At 37.4% G+C, this 19469-nt stretch overlaps 1 protein-coding gene across 4 annotated transcripts in view; it reads left to right on the top strand.

Annotated features, from left to right (window-relative positions):
• The window catches only part of CEP152 (centrosomal protein 152), a 102418-nt gene extending 83186 nt beyond the window's left edge, over nt 1-19232 (top strand). Inside the window, exons 23-28 of one of the 4 annotated variants that reach the window (XM_013967153.2) lie at nt 2569-2736; nt 5907-6006; nt 6796-6899; nt 14564-14720; nt 14949-15052; nt 17826-19232. In XM_013967153.2, coding sequence (XP_013822607.2) covers nt 2569-2736; nt 5907-6006; nt 6796-6899; nt 14564-14720; nt 14949-15052; nt 17826-18868 — 1676 coding nt within the window. In that variant the 3' untranslated portion in view covers nt 18869-19232. The remainder of the gene's footprint in view (nt 1-2568; nt 2737-5906; nt 6007-6795; nt 6900-14563; nt 14721-14948; nt 15053-17825) is intronic. The other 3 variants (XM_018054174.1, XM_018054173.1, XM_018054175.1) reach the window with 3 other exon arrangements.

Below are 19469 nucleotides of genomic sequence, written 5' to 3'. Positions count from 1 at the left end.
CTACTTTTCAGTGTCATTTTATGTCTGTTGTTATATTTAGAATAACTTGAAAGTTACTTCCTAATTTGTGAAATGCATAGAAATGAGTTTTGGATATCATTTGGCTTTGGGAGGTCCAGTCAGTATGAAAGAAATCAGTTTTGACTTAGGACAAATCAGACTATAGAAGGATTTACATTCTTTCTTTAATCTTTTTTTCCCCTAAAAACAAACCCATTAACATCAGAAAGGGTTGAATAATCCAAAGCATTTACTATGTGATCAAGCCCCTCACCACTATTAGTAGTGTGGTTATATTTTCTTAATATTTTATCATTTTAAAAACTAAATATTAATTGTGAAATAATTGATACATGCAAAAAGTACATGTAACGCACATGTAAGTTATCAACCCAACAACCAGGAACCCACTATTTGACTTAGGAGGTAGAGCATCACCAGTACTGTTGAAGATGGCTGTGCTTCATCATCATTGCATCCCTGTAGCTTCCCCACCAACTGAAGTAATAAATATTCTGATGTAAAAAAAACAAAATTTCCTTACTTTTCCTTATGTTTTGACCAAATATAAGTGTCCTCAAAAAGCTATTGCTTTGTCTTTTAACATTATAAAAATGGTTTAATACTTGTTTTAGTCTTTGTAACTTTTTTTTTCCCCAGTTAATATTGAGCTTCTAAAATTTGTCTTTGTTAATGTATATGGCTCTGGTTCATTCATTTTCATTGTTGTATAGTATTCTGTTGTATGAATATAGTATAAGTTATGTATTCTCTTGTCAATGGGCGTTTGGCCTGGTTTCCAGTTTTACAAAACAGTACCTTCAATGACATGTGTAAGTGCCATGTATGGTGATGTTTCATTAATCCTTTGATGTTTGTAAACATAAATGATACCATTGGAAAGAAACTGAAAAGTAAGAAGAGAGCTAAGAATAATTTTGCTGGACCAGTGTTTTTACATCAACATTTTAGATACTGGCCTCTGAGCCTGTGCCAGTCTGTATTCCTACTTTATTATATCAGTTATATTAATAGTAACAATCTCTATCATTTTTGTATATTACTTATATTTTATAAACTTTGTATGTTACTAGTAGCCATAGCTATTCCTTATTGTATACTTGCTCTATACCAGTTTCTGTGCCAGACAATATTTGTACAATGTTTATACCTCCTGACAGTTTTATATCTTTTTTTTTTTAATTTGGAGATAATGTCAAATCTTACAGAAAAGTTGCAAAAATAAAAATAGTTGCAATGATCGCTTATATACCCTTAACCTAGATATACTTAGTGATAACATATTACCCCATTTGTGTTCCTCCATGTGTACATGTCTGTGAGCATTTCATTTCTTTCCGAACCATTTGAGGATAGGTCATATACATTTTAGGACTTCCCTGTTGGCTCAGATGGTAAAGCATCTGCCTACAATGTGGGAGACCCAGGTTCAATCCCTGTGTTGGGAAGATCTCCTAGAGAAGGAAATGGCAACCCACTCCAGTATTCTTGCTTGGAAAATCCCATGGATGGAGGAGCCTGTTAGGCTACAATCCATGGGTTGCAAAAAGTCGGATACAACTGAGCGACTTCACTTTCACTGTCGCTATATACTTTATGCCCTTTTACCCCCAAATACTTCAGTGTGTATTTTCCCAAAATAGGGATTTTTCTTATATACTTCAGTATAGTAAATTTAACATTAGATGAAAATATGTGTTATATAGTTTTATCAATCTGCTCTTTGTATTCTCATTTTGTCAATTGATCTAATGAAGTCTTTATAGCATTTTTTCCCCTTACGGTACTGCAGTCTGTCCGGGGTCACGTATTATATTTAGATGTCATGTCTCATTAATCTCTTCTAATTTAGGGTATTTCTATGGCCTCTCTTTGCCTTTTATGACATTGATATTTTTGAGAGCTATATTCTTCACTCTCCCAAACACCTGTCAACCCCTGGCTTTTAATAGAACTTTCCTCATTTTGAGTTTGTCTGGTGTTTCTTCATGATTTGTCCTCGATTGCGTTTTCTTAGATGGACCACTGCACAGGTGGTGTGATACCACACCTGGAGATGTGTGATGTTCATATTTCTCATTGTCCAGTTTCTTCACTGTATAATTACTGTGTTTTTTCCTCCCTCACAACTAATAAGGAATCTGTGGGGAGATACTTTCAAGACCATAAAAATGTCCTTCTCCTAGCAAAATATTCTAGTCTCATCTTGAATGTGCCCTGTCTCGGTACTGGAGTCAGCATTTCTTGAAGAACCCTGGTTCCTTTTAGTGGACAATTGTATTCGATACTAAGATCTGAGCATTGTGTTTCAGAGCAGTTTTTAAAATAGATTATATTATTCAATTTTCCATATTAGGAAACTGAGTCTCAGAGGTTAAGTAATGCAGCAGCTGGTAAATAGTGAAAACAGGATTTAAATTCAAGTCTCTTTTTCTTAAGCATCATACTTTTTTCAGTTACACTATAGCCTTTAGTCATGTCATCTGGTTTCCTTCCTTCTCATAGTCTAAATTGATATAAAAATGTGCTATCATTTAATTTTTGCAGATAAGAAAAAGATCCTTGAAATTAAAGATTCATGCTGTGGAGACTGCTTCCAAGAACTTCAAAATGCAAAGCAGGAATGTCAAGATCTGAAAAGAAAACTGGAGAAATGCTGTAGGCATCTTCAGCATTTAGAAAGGAAGCACAAAGCTGTAGTGGAAAAAATCGGAGGTTAGCATTTGAAGTAACACTGCTACAAGTGTAAATCTCCTTGATCCTGGTTGGAATGTTCAAATGTGACATTTTAGTTAATGGAAGCACTGATTATCTTTGGGAATTACTATAAACTAATTTGGATCTTGTTTTTATTAGGCAAATAATTATTACTGAACTTACTGTCCTTTTTTTGATTGAATAGCTTTTGAGTGCTTAATGTGTGTCAAGCAGTGTTCTAGGCACTGAGGGTATGGCAGTGAAGACATCAGACAAAATCCCACTTCTGATGGAGATGTACAGGACTCTGTTCTCCTGCTTCAGAAAGCTTATCGTTAAAGGAGGAGAACTGGAAACATTAATGAATAATTGCACCTCTGGGTAGCTGGCAGTACGTTCATGTAAACTAGGAAGAAAGGATGTTAGTTGATTCTTCCTCCTATTAAAGTTAAGGAAGGCTTGACTGAGCCTTGAAAGATGAATGCGTTTGCCAAAGAGAATGGCATCCCAGGCAGAGGGAAGAGACACGAACCAAGGCGTCTGGGTCTGATGTGGCCTCCTCTCTTCCGTTCTTCACAGTGCTGTCGGGAAGTTGCCTAAAAGGCCTGTCTTCTGCCTTTTCCTATTGCCCTCTTGAAGAAGGGAGCTATTGGGCTCACAAGGCTGCTCCGTCTTTCCTTTCACAGGGTGTTGACTTACACCCTGTGCTCTATATTCCTTACCTGTGAAATATTTCAGATGCCCGAGCTGGTCAGGAATTTTCTTTTACAATATTATCATTCTGTCCTAGGCTTTCCCCTCTCATTCTTGTTTTGGCCCTACTCTTGCCCAGTCTTTAGAATTCAGTTGAGTAGATATCTTGTCTGCAGAGCCTTGATTTTTACCAGTGTGGGCTAGATAGGCTGCTTCTGTGTGGCCTCAGGATATTTGTCTCCTCTGTTAACATTCTGTATCTCACTTTTTGATTACTTGCCCAACATCTTTTTAACCTATAGATTTGTTGAGATATTATCTCATTTATCCTTATAGTCTGGTACCCATTATATACAAGACAGTAATAAATGCTTGAATGAAGGATGGACTGAATGCAAGGGTCCCAAACAGTGTTTCATCCAGACCCAGGCAGGTAGGTTCACTTTTTTCCTCCATTCACCTCTGTGAATGTCGACTTGCTTGGACAACAGTCATCTCTTTCTGCTTCCAGTCTTGCCCCTCCAATCCATTCTCCATCAGGAAGCTCGAGCGGCCTTTTAGAAAAGTAAATATGACTGTGACACTCTGTTGTTTAAAGTGCCTCAGTGGCTTGGCTGGCCCTCGGTGTAAAACACAATTTGACATAATTTAAGAAGCCCTTCCTGATCCCACTTCTGCCAGCCTTTCAGGCTCATCTCCTGCCAAGCCCTCTTATTCTCTCACAGAGCTGTGGCAGGGATTTCCCTGACTCTGGGCCTTTGTGCACCTCCTCCTTTATGAACAACATCTGTCTCCCCATCCCGGTCACAATGCCTGGCTAACTCCTACTCGTCAATCCCCTGGGACATGATTTCCCTATAGAGGCTTTCCTAAGCACCTCAGACTTGACTAGTTTCTTCTGTTAGACATTTCCCACTGCTCCTATGAGTTTTTGTAACATTTGTCATCCTTGCGATTATTTAATGTCTGTATTCTCCTTTGGAGTGTGATGGTGACAAGGATTAAATCCTGTCCCCAGCCTTAGCACAGTACCTGGCATCATAGCACACTAGGTAAATATTTTTGCCCAAGAGAAGCCACCTACTCCCATTACTGCTTCCTAAGTCTGTTAAAGATAGATCATAATTGCTTTAAGGCTGAGAAAGTGTTTCAGCAATTTTGAGATAAAAATTTTTAACAACTGTAGTTCCTGTGGTGATTGCTTAGGTCTTTAACAGAGGCTGGAGAGCGAGTAAATTTGTCCAACTGTGGAGGTAAATTTCTCCTCCTGTGGAGGAGGCTGTTGTAAAATTTGATGAAAATCAAGAAATTTGTTTTATATAATAAAGTGATAAGGGTAGTAGTTTGTGGTTATTTACAGATAATATTTAGCCCTATACATTGTGATTATACAGTAATTATTTTACATAGTGCTTTTTGAGGCTGATAACTTCTGTAATTTGTGGACTTAGAAATAATCCAAGAAAGTTGGTAGTTGGCTCAAAACAGCAAGCTAATAAAAGAGGTCAGGGTCAGAATTTAAGCCATTTGATAATTTCAGTGTTTGTCTTAATGTAAACCTGCTAGTTGATAACATCTTTGCTATTTTTGGTTGCTTTATTGTTTCTTAAATTCCATTTTCCACTGTCATGGTAGCATTTATTGAAAAGTGATGGAGTAAGAGTGAGTGGTTTAGAAATATACAAGCTGTATCCATCACGGGGAGAACAGAATGATTCACTCCCCAACTTGTAGGGTGTGTTGAAAGGCTGGTATAGTAAGAAACAAGGGGTGCCATGTCCATGTTTATTAAACATTGTTATTGCCAGACCTTGTATAAGGCGCTGTGCATTTACTGTTTTATTTCTATTATAGTCTTCAAGGTCAGTAACACTATCCCCATTTTACACATGAAAAAACTCAGTTTCAGAAAGATCCAGTAATTAGCCTAAGCTCATCCAGTGGGTAAGAAGGCCTTAAACTTGTGTCTCTGACTCTGAAATTTATGCTTTGCCCTCTGGGCCACATGGACTCCATCAGTCTCCTCATCTTGTTTTTAAAAGTTCAAAGAGTTGAAGATCTTATGTTATTTTTGAAAATGGCACCTACTTGAGCTTAACTTTTTTCTCTTAATTTTGTATTGAGGTGCTTGTTGAATGATCAATTTATATGAGCATAGCCTGCATACCAGGATCCATGAGGGACATGGAATTAGGAAACCTGTATTGCTAAATAAAGCCTTCCATCTAACTGGAAAGCAAACCACATGCATGTAAGGCAATTGGAGATTTATTCCAAGACAGTCTGTAACCCCAAATAAGTTGAAAATGGAATACAGATTTAAAGTGCTAAGAATATAGAACAGTAAGTGGTCACATTTGGGTTTGTCAGGGAACAAATGACACAGGGAACAACTGGAAATTTGGCAGTCTCTTCTATGAACATTTGTACTGGTAATTTAAGGGAAGGACAGAGAAAAAGAGATTGACCAATATACTATAAACTTTCTTTTTTAGAAGAGAATACTAAAGTCGTTGAAGAATTAATAGAAGAAAACAATGACATGAAGAATAAATTAGAAGAACTGAGAACACTTTGTAAAACACTACCACCAAGGTAGACTTTTCCTATTTCAAAGAAACTGTTTATTTCTGAGTATCTTTACTTTTTAAAAAAGATAACAGTCCTATCAATATTATCATACCAAGAATATCAATTACTGTTATTGTTGCATAGCAAAAATTATGAAAAAAAAAAAAAAGATCTTTTAGAATCCTATTCCCAGAAGATACTCTTATATTTAAAGTCTTTGGGTTAGGAAGATCTGCTGGAGGAGGGGGAGAGGTTACCCACTCCAGTATTCTTGGGCTTCTCTGGTGGCTCAGCTGATAAAGAATCTGCCTGCAATATGGGAGACCTGGCCTTGATCCCTGGTTGGGGAGATCTCTGGGAGAAGGGAATGGCTACCTACTCCAGTATGCTGGCCTGGAGAATTCCATGGACTGTATATCCAAGGGGTCATAAAGAGACATGACTGAGTGACTTTCACTTTCACACAAACACAACATGTGCACATGTTTTAAAAATTGAGATTATTATATAAGCTACTTTGTGGCCTTTTATTAGTATTGTAAGATAAACTCTTCCCCCATGTCATTAGATATATTTTATAATGTGCTCTTCAGTAACTGCATAGGTTTTCATGATGTGGGTTTATTGTGATATAAGTAACCATAACACTTGTTTGCTTTTTTCTCCTAAATACTTAGAGATCCTCAAATGTGAATTTTTTAGCACACCTTAGCTTGTTTTATTAGAATATATATTTATGTATATATATATTTAAAAATTATATATACATATTTTTCAAATTACATTTTTCACTTAACCTCTGTATTTTTTTAGGTCACTGTCAGAAGGAGCTATTGAAAATGCCTGCCTGCCATGTAATGAGGTGGCCTTGGAAGAACTTCGTGGGCAATACATTAAAGCTGTAAAAAAGATTAAGCGTAAGTCTCTAAAGAGATCCCTAAGGTTTTAAGGTAGTTTGGATCTTTTTTGTAACCTAATAGTAGTAATTTGGGGATGTTTTCTGAACTATGTTAATCTGAGATATTACCTGTTTTTAGAAGAGATCATTGATAGCTTTTCTAAATTATGCCATAATAGGTGGTGATTTTACCCAAGTAAATTTGGGGTTTGCCACCAAAATTTTGGAAATGGCACAAGGATAGAGGTATTTTTATATTGTTAATTATCCTGGGGTTTTTTTTTTGGTACTAAAATGTATGTGTATATATATTTTAAAGTATAATTGACATATATCACTATACTAGTTTCAGGCCTGTAACATAATTGATTTGGTGTGTGTTTATGCTGTGAAGTGATAACCACAACAAGTCTAGTTTCCCCATCACCGTACAAAGTTACAAAATATACAATAGTCCCCTCTTATCTGTGATTTTTACTTTCATGGTTTCAGTTATCTGTGGTCTACTGTAGTCCAAAACCATGAAGTGGAAAACTGCATAAATAGTAAGTTTTAAATTGCAGGCCAGTTTGAGTAGCATGATGAAATCCCAGCCGTCACGCTGTGTCTGCCTTTGGAAGTGAATCACCCCGCTGTCCAGCATATTCTGCCTGTTGGTCACTTAGTGCCCACCTCGGTTATTGGACCCACTATCACTATATCATAGTGGTTGTGTTCATAACCCTTCTTTAACTAATAAAGGCTGCAAAGTGCAAGAATAGGGATGTTAGCAATTCATATATGCCAAAGAAAAGCTGGAAAGTGCTTCCTTTAAGTAAAAAGGTAAAAGTTCTCGACTTAATAAGGAAAGAAAAAATCATATGGTGAGGTTGCTGAGATCTACAGTAAGGACAGATCTTCTACCCATGAAATGGTGAAGAAAGAAAACAATTCATGATAAGTCTTGCTGTCACACCTCAAACTGAAAAAGATACAGATACAGTGGATGATAAGGGCTTAGTTAAAATGAAAAAGACATTAAATATGCACAATAAGATAGAGATCACGTTTACATAATTTTATTAAATTGTTAAAATTGCTGTCTTACTAATTACTGCTGTTAATCTCTCACTGTGCCTAATTTATAAATTAAATGTTAAGAAGGCGATGTATGTAGCAGAAAAAATGTAGTATATATAGGGTTCAGTACGTGGTTTCAAGCATCCATTAGGGGTCTTGGGATGTACTCCCCAGGGATAAGAGGGAGACTGCTGTAAGGCATTCTTCACCACAGTCGCCTGCGCTGTACTTCCTCACCCTCACGACGTTGTACTTACCGACCCCCTTCCCCATTTTGCCCACTGTTCAACCCTCTCCCCTCTGGCAACCACTAGTCTTTTCTCCATTCATTTGCTTTGTTTTTTAAGATTCCACATATAAATGAAATCATACAGTATTTATCTTTCTCTGCAGTTCACTTAGCATAATGCCCTCAGGATCCACCCAGGTTGTCACAAATGGCAAGACTTTGTTGGTTTTTATGGCTGAGGAGTATCATTGTATGTGTATACCACATCTTCTTTATCTGTTCGTCCACTGATGGATGCTTAGGTTGGCTAGCTAGGATGGATAGCTTGGCTGTTGTGCATAATGCTGCAGTGAACATTGGCACACATGGATCTTTCTGAATTAGTGTTTTCACTTTCTTTTGATAGATATCCAGAAGTGAGATTGCTGGGTTATATAGCAGTACTATTTTTCATTTTTTGAGGAACCTCCATACTTACTGTTTGAGTATGTTTGAGGAACCTCCATAGTGGCTATACCAATCTACATTCCCATCATGAATTTATAGGGTTTCTCTTTTCCTCCACATGCTCACTAACACATCTTGGTCTTTTGATAATAGCCATTCTAACAGCTGTGAGGTGATATCTCATTGTGATTTTGACTTGCATTTCCATGATGATTAGTGATGTTAAGCATGTACTTATTGGGTCATTTCCATGTTTTCTTTGGAAACTGATCTATTCCTCTGCCCATTTTTAAATCAGGTTGTTTTTTTCTTGTTGATACTGAGTTGTGTGAGTTCTTTATATATATTTTGGAAGTTAATTCCTTATTAGGTATATAATTTGCAAATATCTTCTCTCATTTATTTAATAGGTTGCCTTTTAATCTTTTTGATGGTTTCCTTTGCTGTGCAAAAGCATTGTAGTTTGATGTAGTCTCATTTATTTTTGCTTATGTTGCCACTGCCTTTGGAGTTGGGTCTAAAAAAAAAATCACTGAGACCAGTGTCAATGAGTTTACTGCCAATATTTTCTTCTAGGAGTTTTACGGTTTTCTGTTCTTACAGTCAAGCCCCTAATCCATTTTGAGTTGATTTTGTATATGTTATAAGAAAGTGGCACACTCTGATTCTTTTGCATGTGGCTGTCCAGTTTTCCCGTTACCATTTTTTGAAGAGATTATCCTTTCCCCATCATATATTCTTGCCTCCTTTGTTGTAAATTAATCAACCACATGTGGGTGGGTTTATTTCTGGGCTCTATATTTTGTTCCATTGATCTCTTTGTTTTTATGCCAAAACCACACGGTTTTTATCCTTCATTTTGTTAATGTGTGGTAGATTGCACTGATTGACTTGTGAATGTTGAACAGTCCTTGCATACCTGGGATAAATCCCACTTGATTATGGTGTATGCTCCTTTTAATGTATATGTCTGTGTTCAGCAGTGATATTGGCCTCTAACTTTTTTTTTTTTCTTTTGGTGGTGGTCTTGTTTAGTTTGGCACCAGGGTAATGCTGGCTTCATAAAATGTGTTTGGGAATATCCCCTTCTCGGTTTTTTTTTTTTTTTTTTTTTTAACAAGAATTTGAGAAGGGTAAATATTATATCTTCTTTGAATGGTTGGTAGAATTTACTAGTGAAGCCATCTGGTTTTCTTACTGAGTCTAGATAAAGGTTTGTCAGTTTTCTTTTTTCAGAGACCCGGATATTAGTTTTATTGATTTTTTCTCATTTTTGTTGTTGTTGTTTTTCTTTTAAGTAAATCTTGTTTTTTTCCTCTCTCTTCTTTCATTAAAAATTTTTTTATTGAAGTATAGTTGATTTACAACATTGTGTTAGCTTTGGTGTATAGGAAAAGGACTCATCTATATATATAATATATATTATACAAAATATGTATGTTATTTTCCATTATGGTTTATTATAGGATATTGAATATAGTTCCTTCTGATATACAGTAGGACTTTGTTATTTATCTCTTTTTTATATATTAGTCTGTATCTGCTAATTACAAACTCCTAATTTATCCCTACCCCCACCTCCTTTCCCCTTTGGTAGCCATAAATTTGTTATCTATGTCTGTGAATCTGTTTCTGGGTAGTTTTTTTGGTAGTACCATGTGGATCTTAGTTCAGTGACCAGGGATCCAATCTATGCCCCCTACAGAGGAAGTGTGGAGTCCCAACCACTGGACTGCCAGGGAATTCCCTTTTCTGATTTGCAAATAAGTTCATTTGTATCATATCTTAGGTTCCACATATAAGTGATAGCATATGGTATTTGTCTTTCTCTTTCTTCACTTCGAATGATGGTCTCTAGGTTCATCCATGTTGCTGCAAATGGCACTGTTTCATTGTTTTCTACAGCTGAGTAGTATTCCATTGTGTATGTATATGTGTATACCACATCTTCTTTTTCCATTCATCCATCGATGGACATGCAGTTTGCTTCTGTTTCTTGGCTGTTGTAAATAATGCTGCTGTGAACACTGGGGATGCACCTATCTTTTTGAATTAGAGTTTTCACTAGATGTATACCCAGAAGTGGTACTGCTAGATTGTATGGTGACTCTCATTTTAGCTTTTTGAGGAACTTCCATTATGTTTTCCATAGTGGCTGTACCAATTTACATTCTCACCCACAATGTAGGAGGGTTTCCTTTTTCCACACCATCTCCAGCTTTTGTTACTTGTAAGCTTTTTAATGATGGCCTTTCTCACTGGTGTGAGGTGATCCCTCACTGCAGTTTTGATTTATACTTCTCTAATAATTAGAGATGTTGAACATCTCTGCATATGCCTGTTGGCCATCTGTATGTCTTCTTTGGAGAAATGTTTATTTAGGTCTTCTGCCCATTTTTTGTCATGGAATTTTTCCATTTTTTTATGTCTCTAATTTATTTTTGTTCTCATTTTATTTTCTTCCTTGTTTCTTCCAGTGTTCCTTCCTTCCAATGTGTCTCTATATATTTTCTGTCTAGATGAGCTACCCATTGAAGTAAATGGGGTTATTAGATCCCCCTATTATTATTGTATCACTGTTGATTTCTCCTGGTAGGTCTGATCATACTGTTTTATATGTCTTGCTGCTCCTATGTTGGGTGAATAAATTTTAACGAATGTTATTTATATCTTCTTGTTGGGTTGATCCCTTTATCATTTTCTAATGTCCATCTTTGTCTTTTATTACAGTCTTTGTTTTAACGTCTATTTTATTTGATATAAGTGTAGCTACTAAGCTACTACAGCTTTCTTTTGCTTTCTATTTGCACGAAACGTTGATCCATCCCTTCGCTTTAGCCTTTATATATCCTTACATCTGAAGTGAGTCTCTTTAACATTTCTTGCACTTCCTGCTTATTTTATGGTTAAGTTCCCTCTGTGTTCATCCATTCTTATTGATGAGCACCTTTATGACCATTAGTTTGAACTCTTTATCAGGTAAGTTCCTGACCTCCATTTCATTAAAGTTTTTTTTTTTTTTTTTTTTTTTTGAGTTTGTCTGGTTCTTTTGTTTGGAACATATTTCTGTTTCTTCATTTTGCTTAACTCTCTATGTGTTTAATTCTATGTATTATGTGAAACAGGAGAGCTACCTCTCCCAATCTTGAAGGGGTGGTCACAGAAAGGGTAGGGTGTGTTTAGGGTGCTGTGTCCTGGGGGTTGTAGATTGCCAAGAATGGTCTCTCCAGCTGTTTCATTCCTGTGGGGCCCAGAAACACAAGCCTTCTAGTCACCAAGACTGGGTGTTCAAGGGATGTCCCCTATGTGGACTGTGCACACCTGCTGAGTTTTGTGTGTCAGGACAACCAGGGAATGCAGAGGTGGGACAAATGGCTGTTGTAAGGCAGAGGAAGAGTGCAAAAATGGTGCCTGTAAGGGCCAGCGCTTGGAAGGTAGAAGTTGAGTGTGAAAATGGCTCCTGCTAGCACCTCTGATCCTAGGAGAGTTCTAACAGATTCTGCACTTCCGACAGATGCTTTAAGATCATCAAGTGCATCTCCTTCACATAAGGTCTAGGCATGTGTCATGCTGTTGTTTTTGCACTGGGTTCCCAGCTTGAGTGAGTCTCTGCATGGGTCCTGTAAGAATGGAATCTCAGTGTCCTACAGCTCTTTGTGTCTCTTGGATGTAAACCTATGTTTTGGAGGCTCATCTCTGGTGTAGGTCCCAAGAGTTGGGGCATCTGATGTGGGTTCAAGCCCCTTGCACCTCAGGGAGAAGCTTTGTTTTTGTGCTACTATTCCTGATTGTGAGATGCCATGTCCAAGGTGAAGGTTTTGACGAGACATCTGCTACTCACCTTGATATGTTTGCTTTGCTGTGGGTGACTCTTCTGCTAGTTCTCAGGTCATTTTCAGAGACAGTTGTTCCATATGTGGCTATAGATGTGCTATGTCCATGGGAGGAGGTGAATTCAGGATTTCCTATATCACCATCTTGAACTGCTTTCAGCATTTTTCTTCTTGGACACTAATATTAAACTAAAAATTTCATAATCCTACAACTTAAATCACTAGTCCCCCCAAAAATGCCATATGAGTTTTAAATGAGTAATTATTTTCTTCCATAAGCTTTTAAAGACCATAGAAAATTAATGTTATTAGGAGTTATTCTGTGGTTTCTCATTATTTTCATAATGGATTATGTCATTAATGTAAATTTGTTTATCAAGACCTTTGTGGTACTAGGTGATGTAATATAACCTGCAGAACATTTGCGTGGTTGGTTTTCCTAGTAGAAAACCTCCCAGTCTTTACCTGTAATATCACATAGTGTATATGTCTCAGAACAATACCAGTGTTTATGTATGAGATATGTATATATGCCTCCTAAAGCTTGCATTTGTTTTAAACAAAATGAGTGGGAGAGGTCTCAAGTTTCAAATATAATTGGTAGATCGTCAGAATCATGCTATAGATGCTTTGAAAATGCCACTTAGTATAGAGAATATGCTTCTTTGTTGTTGCTGATCTAACAGAGTCCATGTTACTAGAAAGAAATTAACTTTTTTGTTAATAATGATATTAATTGAAAAGTGAAAATTTAAGCATTCTTTTTCATCCTAATGTGAGAACTTATTGTGTATTTATGTGTATTACATTTTAGAAATTGGTTGGATATTTTGTATTGACATGTACTCCATTAAAATTTTTCCCACTTGAAATAATGAAAAATAGTCTTCCACTTAGCATTTTTGCATAGAATGTGTAATTTCCAGGAAGAGCTTACTGATAATGAATGAGATTCCTTTATGAATTAAACTCCTTAATATAATGGGGATGGTGATATTCAACCAGTAAGATATAGCCCTGAATTTAGGACAAAATGTTAATCTTTAGTGGTTCAGTTGAGTTCAGTTCAGTCGCTCAGTCATGTCTGACTCTTTGCAACTCCATGGACAGCAGCACGCCAGGCTTCCCTGTCCATCACCAACTCCTGGAATTTACTCAAACTCATGTCCATCGAATTGATGATGCCATCCAACCATCTCATCCTCTGTCATCCCCTTCTCTTCCTGCCTTCAGTCTTTCCCAGCATCAGGGTCTTTTCTAATGAGTCAGTTCTTTGCATCAGGTGGCCAAAGTATTGGAGCTTCAGCATCAGTCCTTCCAATGATATTCAGGACTGATTTCCTTTAGGATGGCTGGTTGGATCTCCTTGCTGTCCAAGGGACTCTCAAGAGTCTTCTCTAATACCACAGTTTAAAAGCATCAATTCTTTGGTGTGGTAGTCCCAATCAAAGCACATTGAGTTAAAGATAAAAGGAAGACTTGAAAGCTGTGAACTATTTTTAAGTGTAAATTTCAGGAGACATCGTGAGTCTCAAATCTCTCCCTGCAATAGCATTTTGTATACCTCTCATGGATTATAGTATTATATTTAGTTGGATATTCATAAGTGCTATGGAAAGAATTGAGGAAATAATGAAACATGGGTTTTCAGAGCACAAGTAAACAGAAGGCTGTGAATCTCTCCAGCTTATATTGCCTCCTTTCTCTCTGTGTCTACTCTCTTCCTTGCTGCCTCACCCTTTCAGTATATTTCTTTTTTCTCATGTCTTAACTTGACATGTAATTGAAAATGCATAAATTTCTGTGCCTCATATTAATGATAATTTCTTGTCTCAGTGTTTAAAAATATGACAGTTTCCATAGGGGATATCCTATGTTTCTCTGACCATATTTGTGTTCTGTCATCTTTCTAAGTGGGCTTTTAGATTACTTCTCCTTTTAGTCTACCAAAATGGTGACCGAAATATTCCATTTTAATCATGGTGGAAAGCTATAACATTTAAGCTATATCTCCAGTCACTTCATCTCCCAGAAAATTGGTCTGAAATCTGCCTCTCTTATTTTGAAAAAACTGCTAATAAACATGCATTTTGTGGGGATTCCCCCCGCCCTCAGGTGATATGCTTCGATATATTCAGGAGAGTAAGGAAAGAGCTGCAGAAATGGTAAAAGCAGAGGTATTGCGAGAACGTCAAGAAACCGCCCGAAAGATGCGCAAATATTATTTGATTTGCCTCCAGCAGATTTTGCAGGATGATGGGAAGGAGGAAGGGTAAGTTCCGTCTAAACAGTGTGTCCCGAGAGTGGTCATTTTGTAAGCATTTTCCTTAGCCACAGAATTAACTGTATCTACATGATGAGTAGAGGGTTAAGAGAGGCTTAATGCCTGTGCTCCTCTTAATGGTGCCAGAGCCTATAGGAAAACAGAAATCCTGGGGCTAAGGAAACTCATTTTCTTCCTCTAAACTCTATTAATTTTGTATTCTGGAATTCCCCACAGGGCTGAGAAGAAGATCATCAGTGCTGCTAGCAAGCTTGCTATGATGGCAAAATTGCTGGAAACACCTATTTCTAATAGATCCCAGAGCAAAACTACACAGTCAGGTATGTGAAAACTTGAAAGATTTTTCTCTCTTTCTTTTAGATATTTAATGCTTTTAGTAGGAGAGTCGGAATGTAAGGAGTGAGAGCTAATTTATCAAATTATATGCATATTTACTTAAACTGGAAAAACAGTGTAGTTTCCAGTTCAAGTAGGCAGACTAAGCTTGCCCGTCAGCTTCATTTTGCTGCTTCTATTCCTAGAAAGGATAGAAAACATTTTAAGTGACAATATAGAAAGAGAGAAAGAAGAAATTATAACTGAGCTTTTAAAAGTTATAATTGCTAAATCAGAGGCTGTGAGAAATCCCTAAAAGAAGACAGGCGTTTTAAGATTAAGATGGAAACCTCAGTTCAGAGCTCCCAGAAGGCGACAGTTACAAGTGGGAGCAAAATGGAAACTGTTCCACACAGGATGGTAGTAGTATATTCCAAAAGTAGTAAGCCTAGGGGATACCAATGGGGTAATTGGTATTCCAGAGCAACCAAAACCAGGTGGGGGCACCCTCTTTATTTCTGCTTACTCCCCTTTCTGAACCCCAGTATTAAGCTGGGTGAGAGCAGCAGAAACAGAGTCTGGGAGCAGGGCAGTACTCTCAGTGGCTGCACACACCAAGGAGAAACTGAGAGCTCATGTGCCCAGAGTATCAGCAATTAGGTCTTTCTACTCTGCTGCTCATTCCTTTCCACTCCACTTCCAACTCCTTTAAACAACCGGCAGATACTGTGCTCAAGACGTCTAAAAGATATGCATTCAAATGAAAATTACTATATATTTATAGAAAGCAGCACCATGAAAAAAGAAACCAAACTTAAAACAAGACATAGCAAAAAAAAGCAATCCTCAAAACAGAGTCGCTTTAGTTGTGTCCGACTCTGTGTGACTCCATAGATGGCAGCCCATCAGGCTCCCCCGTTCCTGGGACTCTCCAGGCAAGAACACTGGAGTGGGTTGCCATTTCCTTCTCCAACACATGAAAGTGAAAAGTGAAAGTGAAGTCGCTCAGTCGTGTCTGACTCTTCGCGACCCCATGGACTGCAGCCTACCAGGCTCCTCCGTCCATGGGATTTTCCAGGCAAGAGGACTACACCTACAGAAATAGAATTAATAGAACAAACAACAGGATGTGAGAATGTTAGAAAAACACAGTATCCTCAGAAATATGTAAGAGGATATTGTAGAGGAAGCTAACAGTATGCTAAAATTTATATTATTTTCAAGAAGAAGATACAGATACTTATAACTCTGGAGCTTGCTGGAAAGATACAAGTTTAAGTATACGTATAAAAATTTAAGGCTAACACATGGGGAAACTAAGCCTATGCACCACAACTGCTGAGCACGTACTCTAGAGCCTGTGAGCTGCAACCCCTGAGCCCATGTGCCACAACTATGAAGCCCATGCACTCTATAGAGTCTGTGTGTCACAACTGCTGAAGCTTGTGTGTCCTAAGCCTGTGCTCTGCGATAAGAGAAGCTACTTCAGTGAGAAGTCCTCACACCCCAACTAGAGTGTAGCCCCCACTCACTGCAGCTACAGAAAGCTTGTACACAGCACCAAAGACCCAGCATAGCCAAAAATAAATTTAAAAGAAAAAGAGTTAAGGCTAACTAATAGAGAATTAGAATATATAACTTTCAGAGTAGTAAGGGTAAAACTTGGAAGAAAACGTTTTCAATCTAATAATCTTTAAAGGAAAAATACATCTGGAAAGCATAGGTAAATGGAAAATAATAGTAGATTGAAGCAGCAGTCACACTAAACATGAATTGCTTAAACTCAGTAATAAAAGAGCATAATTTTCAAACAGTTTTAAAAATTCTAGACATATGTTATTTCAGATAAGACCATCATCAGCAATTCAAATTACAGGGCTAGAGAGTGATACACCAAGCAATGTAGATTGGTATTAGATAAATTATAGAGTTAAAAACAGTGTTAGGTAAATGAGAGTTAGTATTAAACTGACCAAAGTGAAATGATAAAAGATACTGCTTCCCAAGAAGCTACAAATGAGAAGCTTTCTCAAAGCTCAGTTGAACTTCTGGAAAGCGAGAAGCAAAGATTGTTTGGGAATTCCTGAGTTGAATGTTGGTAAACATTCTTCAAATAGAAGCACAAAGATTATTTGTGTAAATTTTGGAATGGTGATGTGAACCTTGGCTATAACAGGGCAATGGCATATAACACAAGAAGTTTTCTGGATTCCGTCTAATGTTCCCAGCAGTTGCAAACCCTTTATATGGATTTTAGGGGCCAAAGTACCCAACTCTGACATATGATGCCTCTGATTCTATGCATTGTGGAGTTCTGCCTCTGATCAGATTTAGTGTCTTAGCTAATTAAATCAGAAACTATTTTAGCTTTGAAAGAATGTGTTGTGTGTGTGTCTTGAACTGGGGTGGGCGGGTCCTTCCAGCAGATTTTTTTCATCAGAAACTCCATACTTGACATCAGAGCAAGTTGGAAATGTTGCAGTTGACTGTTGAAATGCTGTATCACCTATTGCATAAAATAATAGATCAGCTGGATAATAATAATAGATTCCAATAGCAGAATTACTCAGCTTTATCATATATATATATATACACACACACACACATATATATATAAGATTTTAAAATGTCCAGTATTGATGTCTTTTCTTTGAGAATGATTAAAATATATATGCATTGCTTGGAAATATATAAAAACATGTTTTTTCCCCCTTCTCTTTCAGTGTGAATTTTCTGCTAATTCTGTTTTCCTCTGGTTTTGTGTTCCCTTGTACATAGGAGTATTGCCTCTGACTTCAGAGAGGCTGACTGGAGTTGAAAAATCAAAAAGAAATGATGTGAATCAGGATATACTATGTCACACAGAAAGCAAATCAAACAATCTAAAAACGATCCCCAGAAGTATGTGCGACCAAGTTCCTAAGAGGAGGGCTGCCTGTAACCTACAAAGGCGATTAGAGGATGCAGAGCATGGGGACGGAAAGCCCGAGTGTTCCAGAGAGTCCCGTCTGGACTTTCAGTTCAGGGATAACAGTCATAAACATGTAGACATTTTGCCAAGGAGTGTTTCTCCTGAGTTTGTGCCTTGTGAAGATGAAAGAAGCTTTGGTTTGCACAAGAAGAAAGACCTCCTTGGTGATCCCGGCTCTGAATCACTCCAGCACTCAAACACACACCCCTTCCTTGGAACCTTTGGAAGTAAACCTTCATCTCGATATACCCCTGATCTTTCTGAGTCTGAATCCACACACATTACTTGTCAAAGTCCTAATGAAAGACTTGGTTTAAAAGTATATAAATGTAATCCACTAATGGAAAGTGAAAAAGCTGCATCTGAGAAAAGTCCGAGTTTGGGTGTTAAGGAAATTCCAGTAAAGGATGGAGTGGACCTGAGTGACTCTGCAGGCTGGCATTCCAACACTGCCACTCCACCCTACAGCAGTCATGAAGTGTCATTTTTGCATGGTGGGCCGCAAGACACCCTGGATTCGCTCCTTGAATCTGTGAATTTCAAGCAGTTTTCAGCAGCCAGCTGTCTTTCAGACTCAGAGAAAAACAACATGATTCGTCAGCCTACGAAGTGTCAGAGTGGTCATGCTCCAGACCTGTCAGAAGAAACCACATATTCCCAGCCAGGGAAGAGCAGCATGACTCTTGGACACTCACCTCATCATAAAACTGATATGTTAAAGTCAGAATTCAAAAAACTGAGCAGTACAGTACCACCTGCTGTGTGTTCGCTGCCTTCGAGAAAAGTAATCGCTCCTCTGTCTAGCCAGCAAGATAGTGGCTTCGATAGCCCATTTGTCAATCTAGACTAATTGTTGTAGAGTATTTAAGAAGAATCATTAATATATTGACAAGAAAACTGAAGGGAAGACTTGAAACTGAAATATTGGTGGGCCCTGCATATTTTGAGATGTTTTAGTAACATCTGACTATCATATAAGTAAAGTATTCTCATAAAATTACTTGAGATATTAATGTTGCCTTGATCTTCCAAAGACTTTGGTGGTGTGTGTGTAATCTGCTTCTGTGTGGTGCTTGTGTTTGGTTGCTAAACCATCTATTTTTATACTTATAAATTAGCTCTCTGTGCAGTTTTAAATTATTTAAATAAACTTGCATATGGTCTGTAGAATTGTTATGAATTGTTTTTTAATTCACAATGTAGAAATGTTATATTGGCATTTGAAATTCATCCAGAAAAATATATCAATTTTGATTTGTTATGTATGATCAGCCAGATTTAATTTTTGGAGTTAGCCATGTTAATGAGTCTATATATTTGCTCTGCACATAGTTTACCTGGAAATATCTGCTCAAAATTTTGATCCTGGTTTCAGTTACTGGAAATGAAGTATTGCAAGCATTGCTACAAACTATGTACCTGTATCCTCACTTCATTATTTCAAAATTAGC

The sequence above is a fragment of the Capra hircus genome, chromosome 10 (assembly GCF_001704415.2).
Source record: "Capra hircus breed San Clemente chromosome 10, ASM170441v1, whole genome shotgun sequence".
In the NCBI taxonomy this organism is placed as follows: Eukaryota; Metazoa; Chordata; class Mammalia; order Artiodactyla; family Bovidae; genus Capra; species Capra hircus.
The sequence above is the reverse complement of the archived record's forward strand: the minus strand, read 5'-3'. Positions and strand labels throughout refer to the sequence as shown.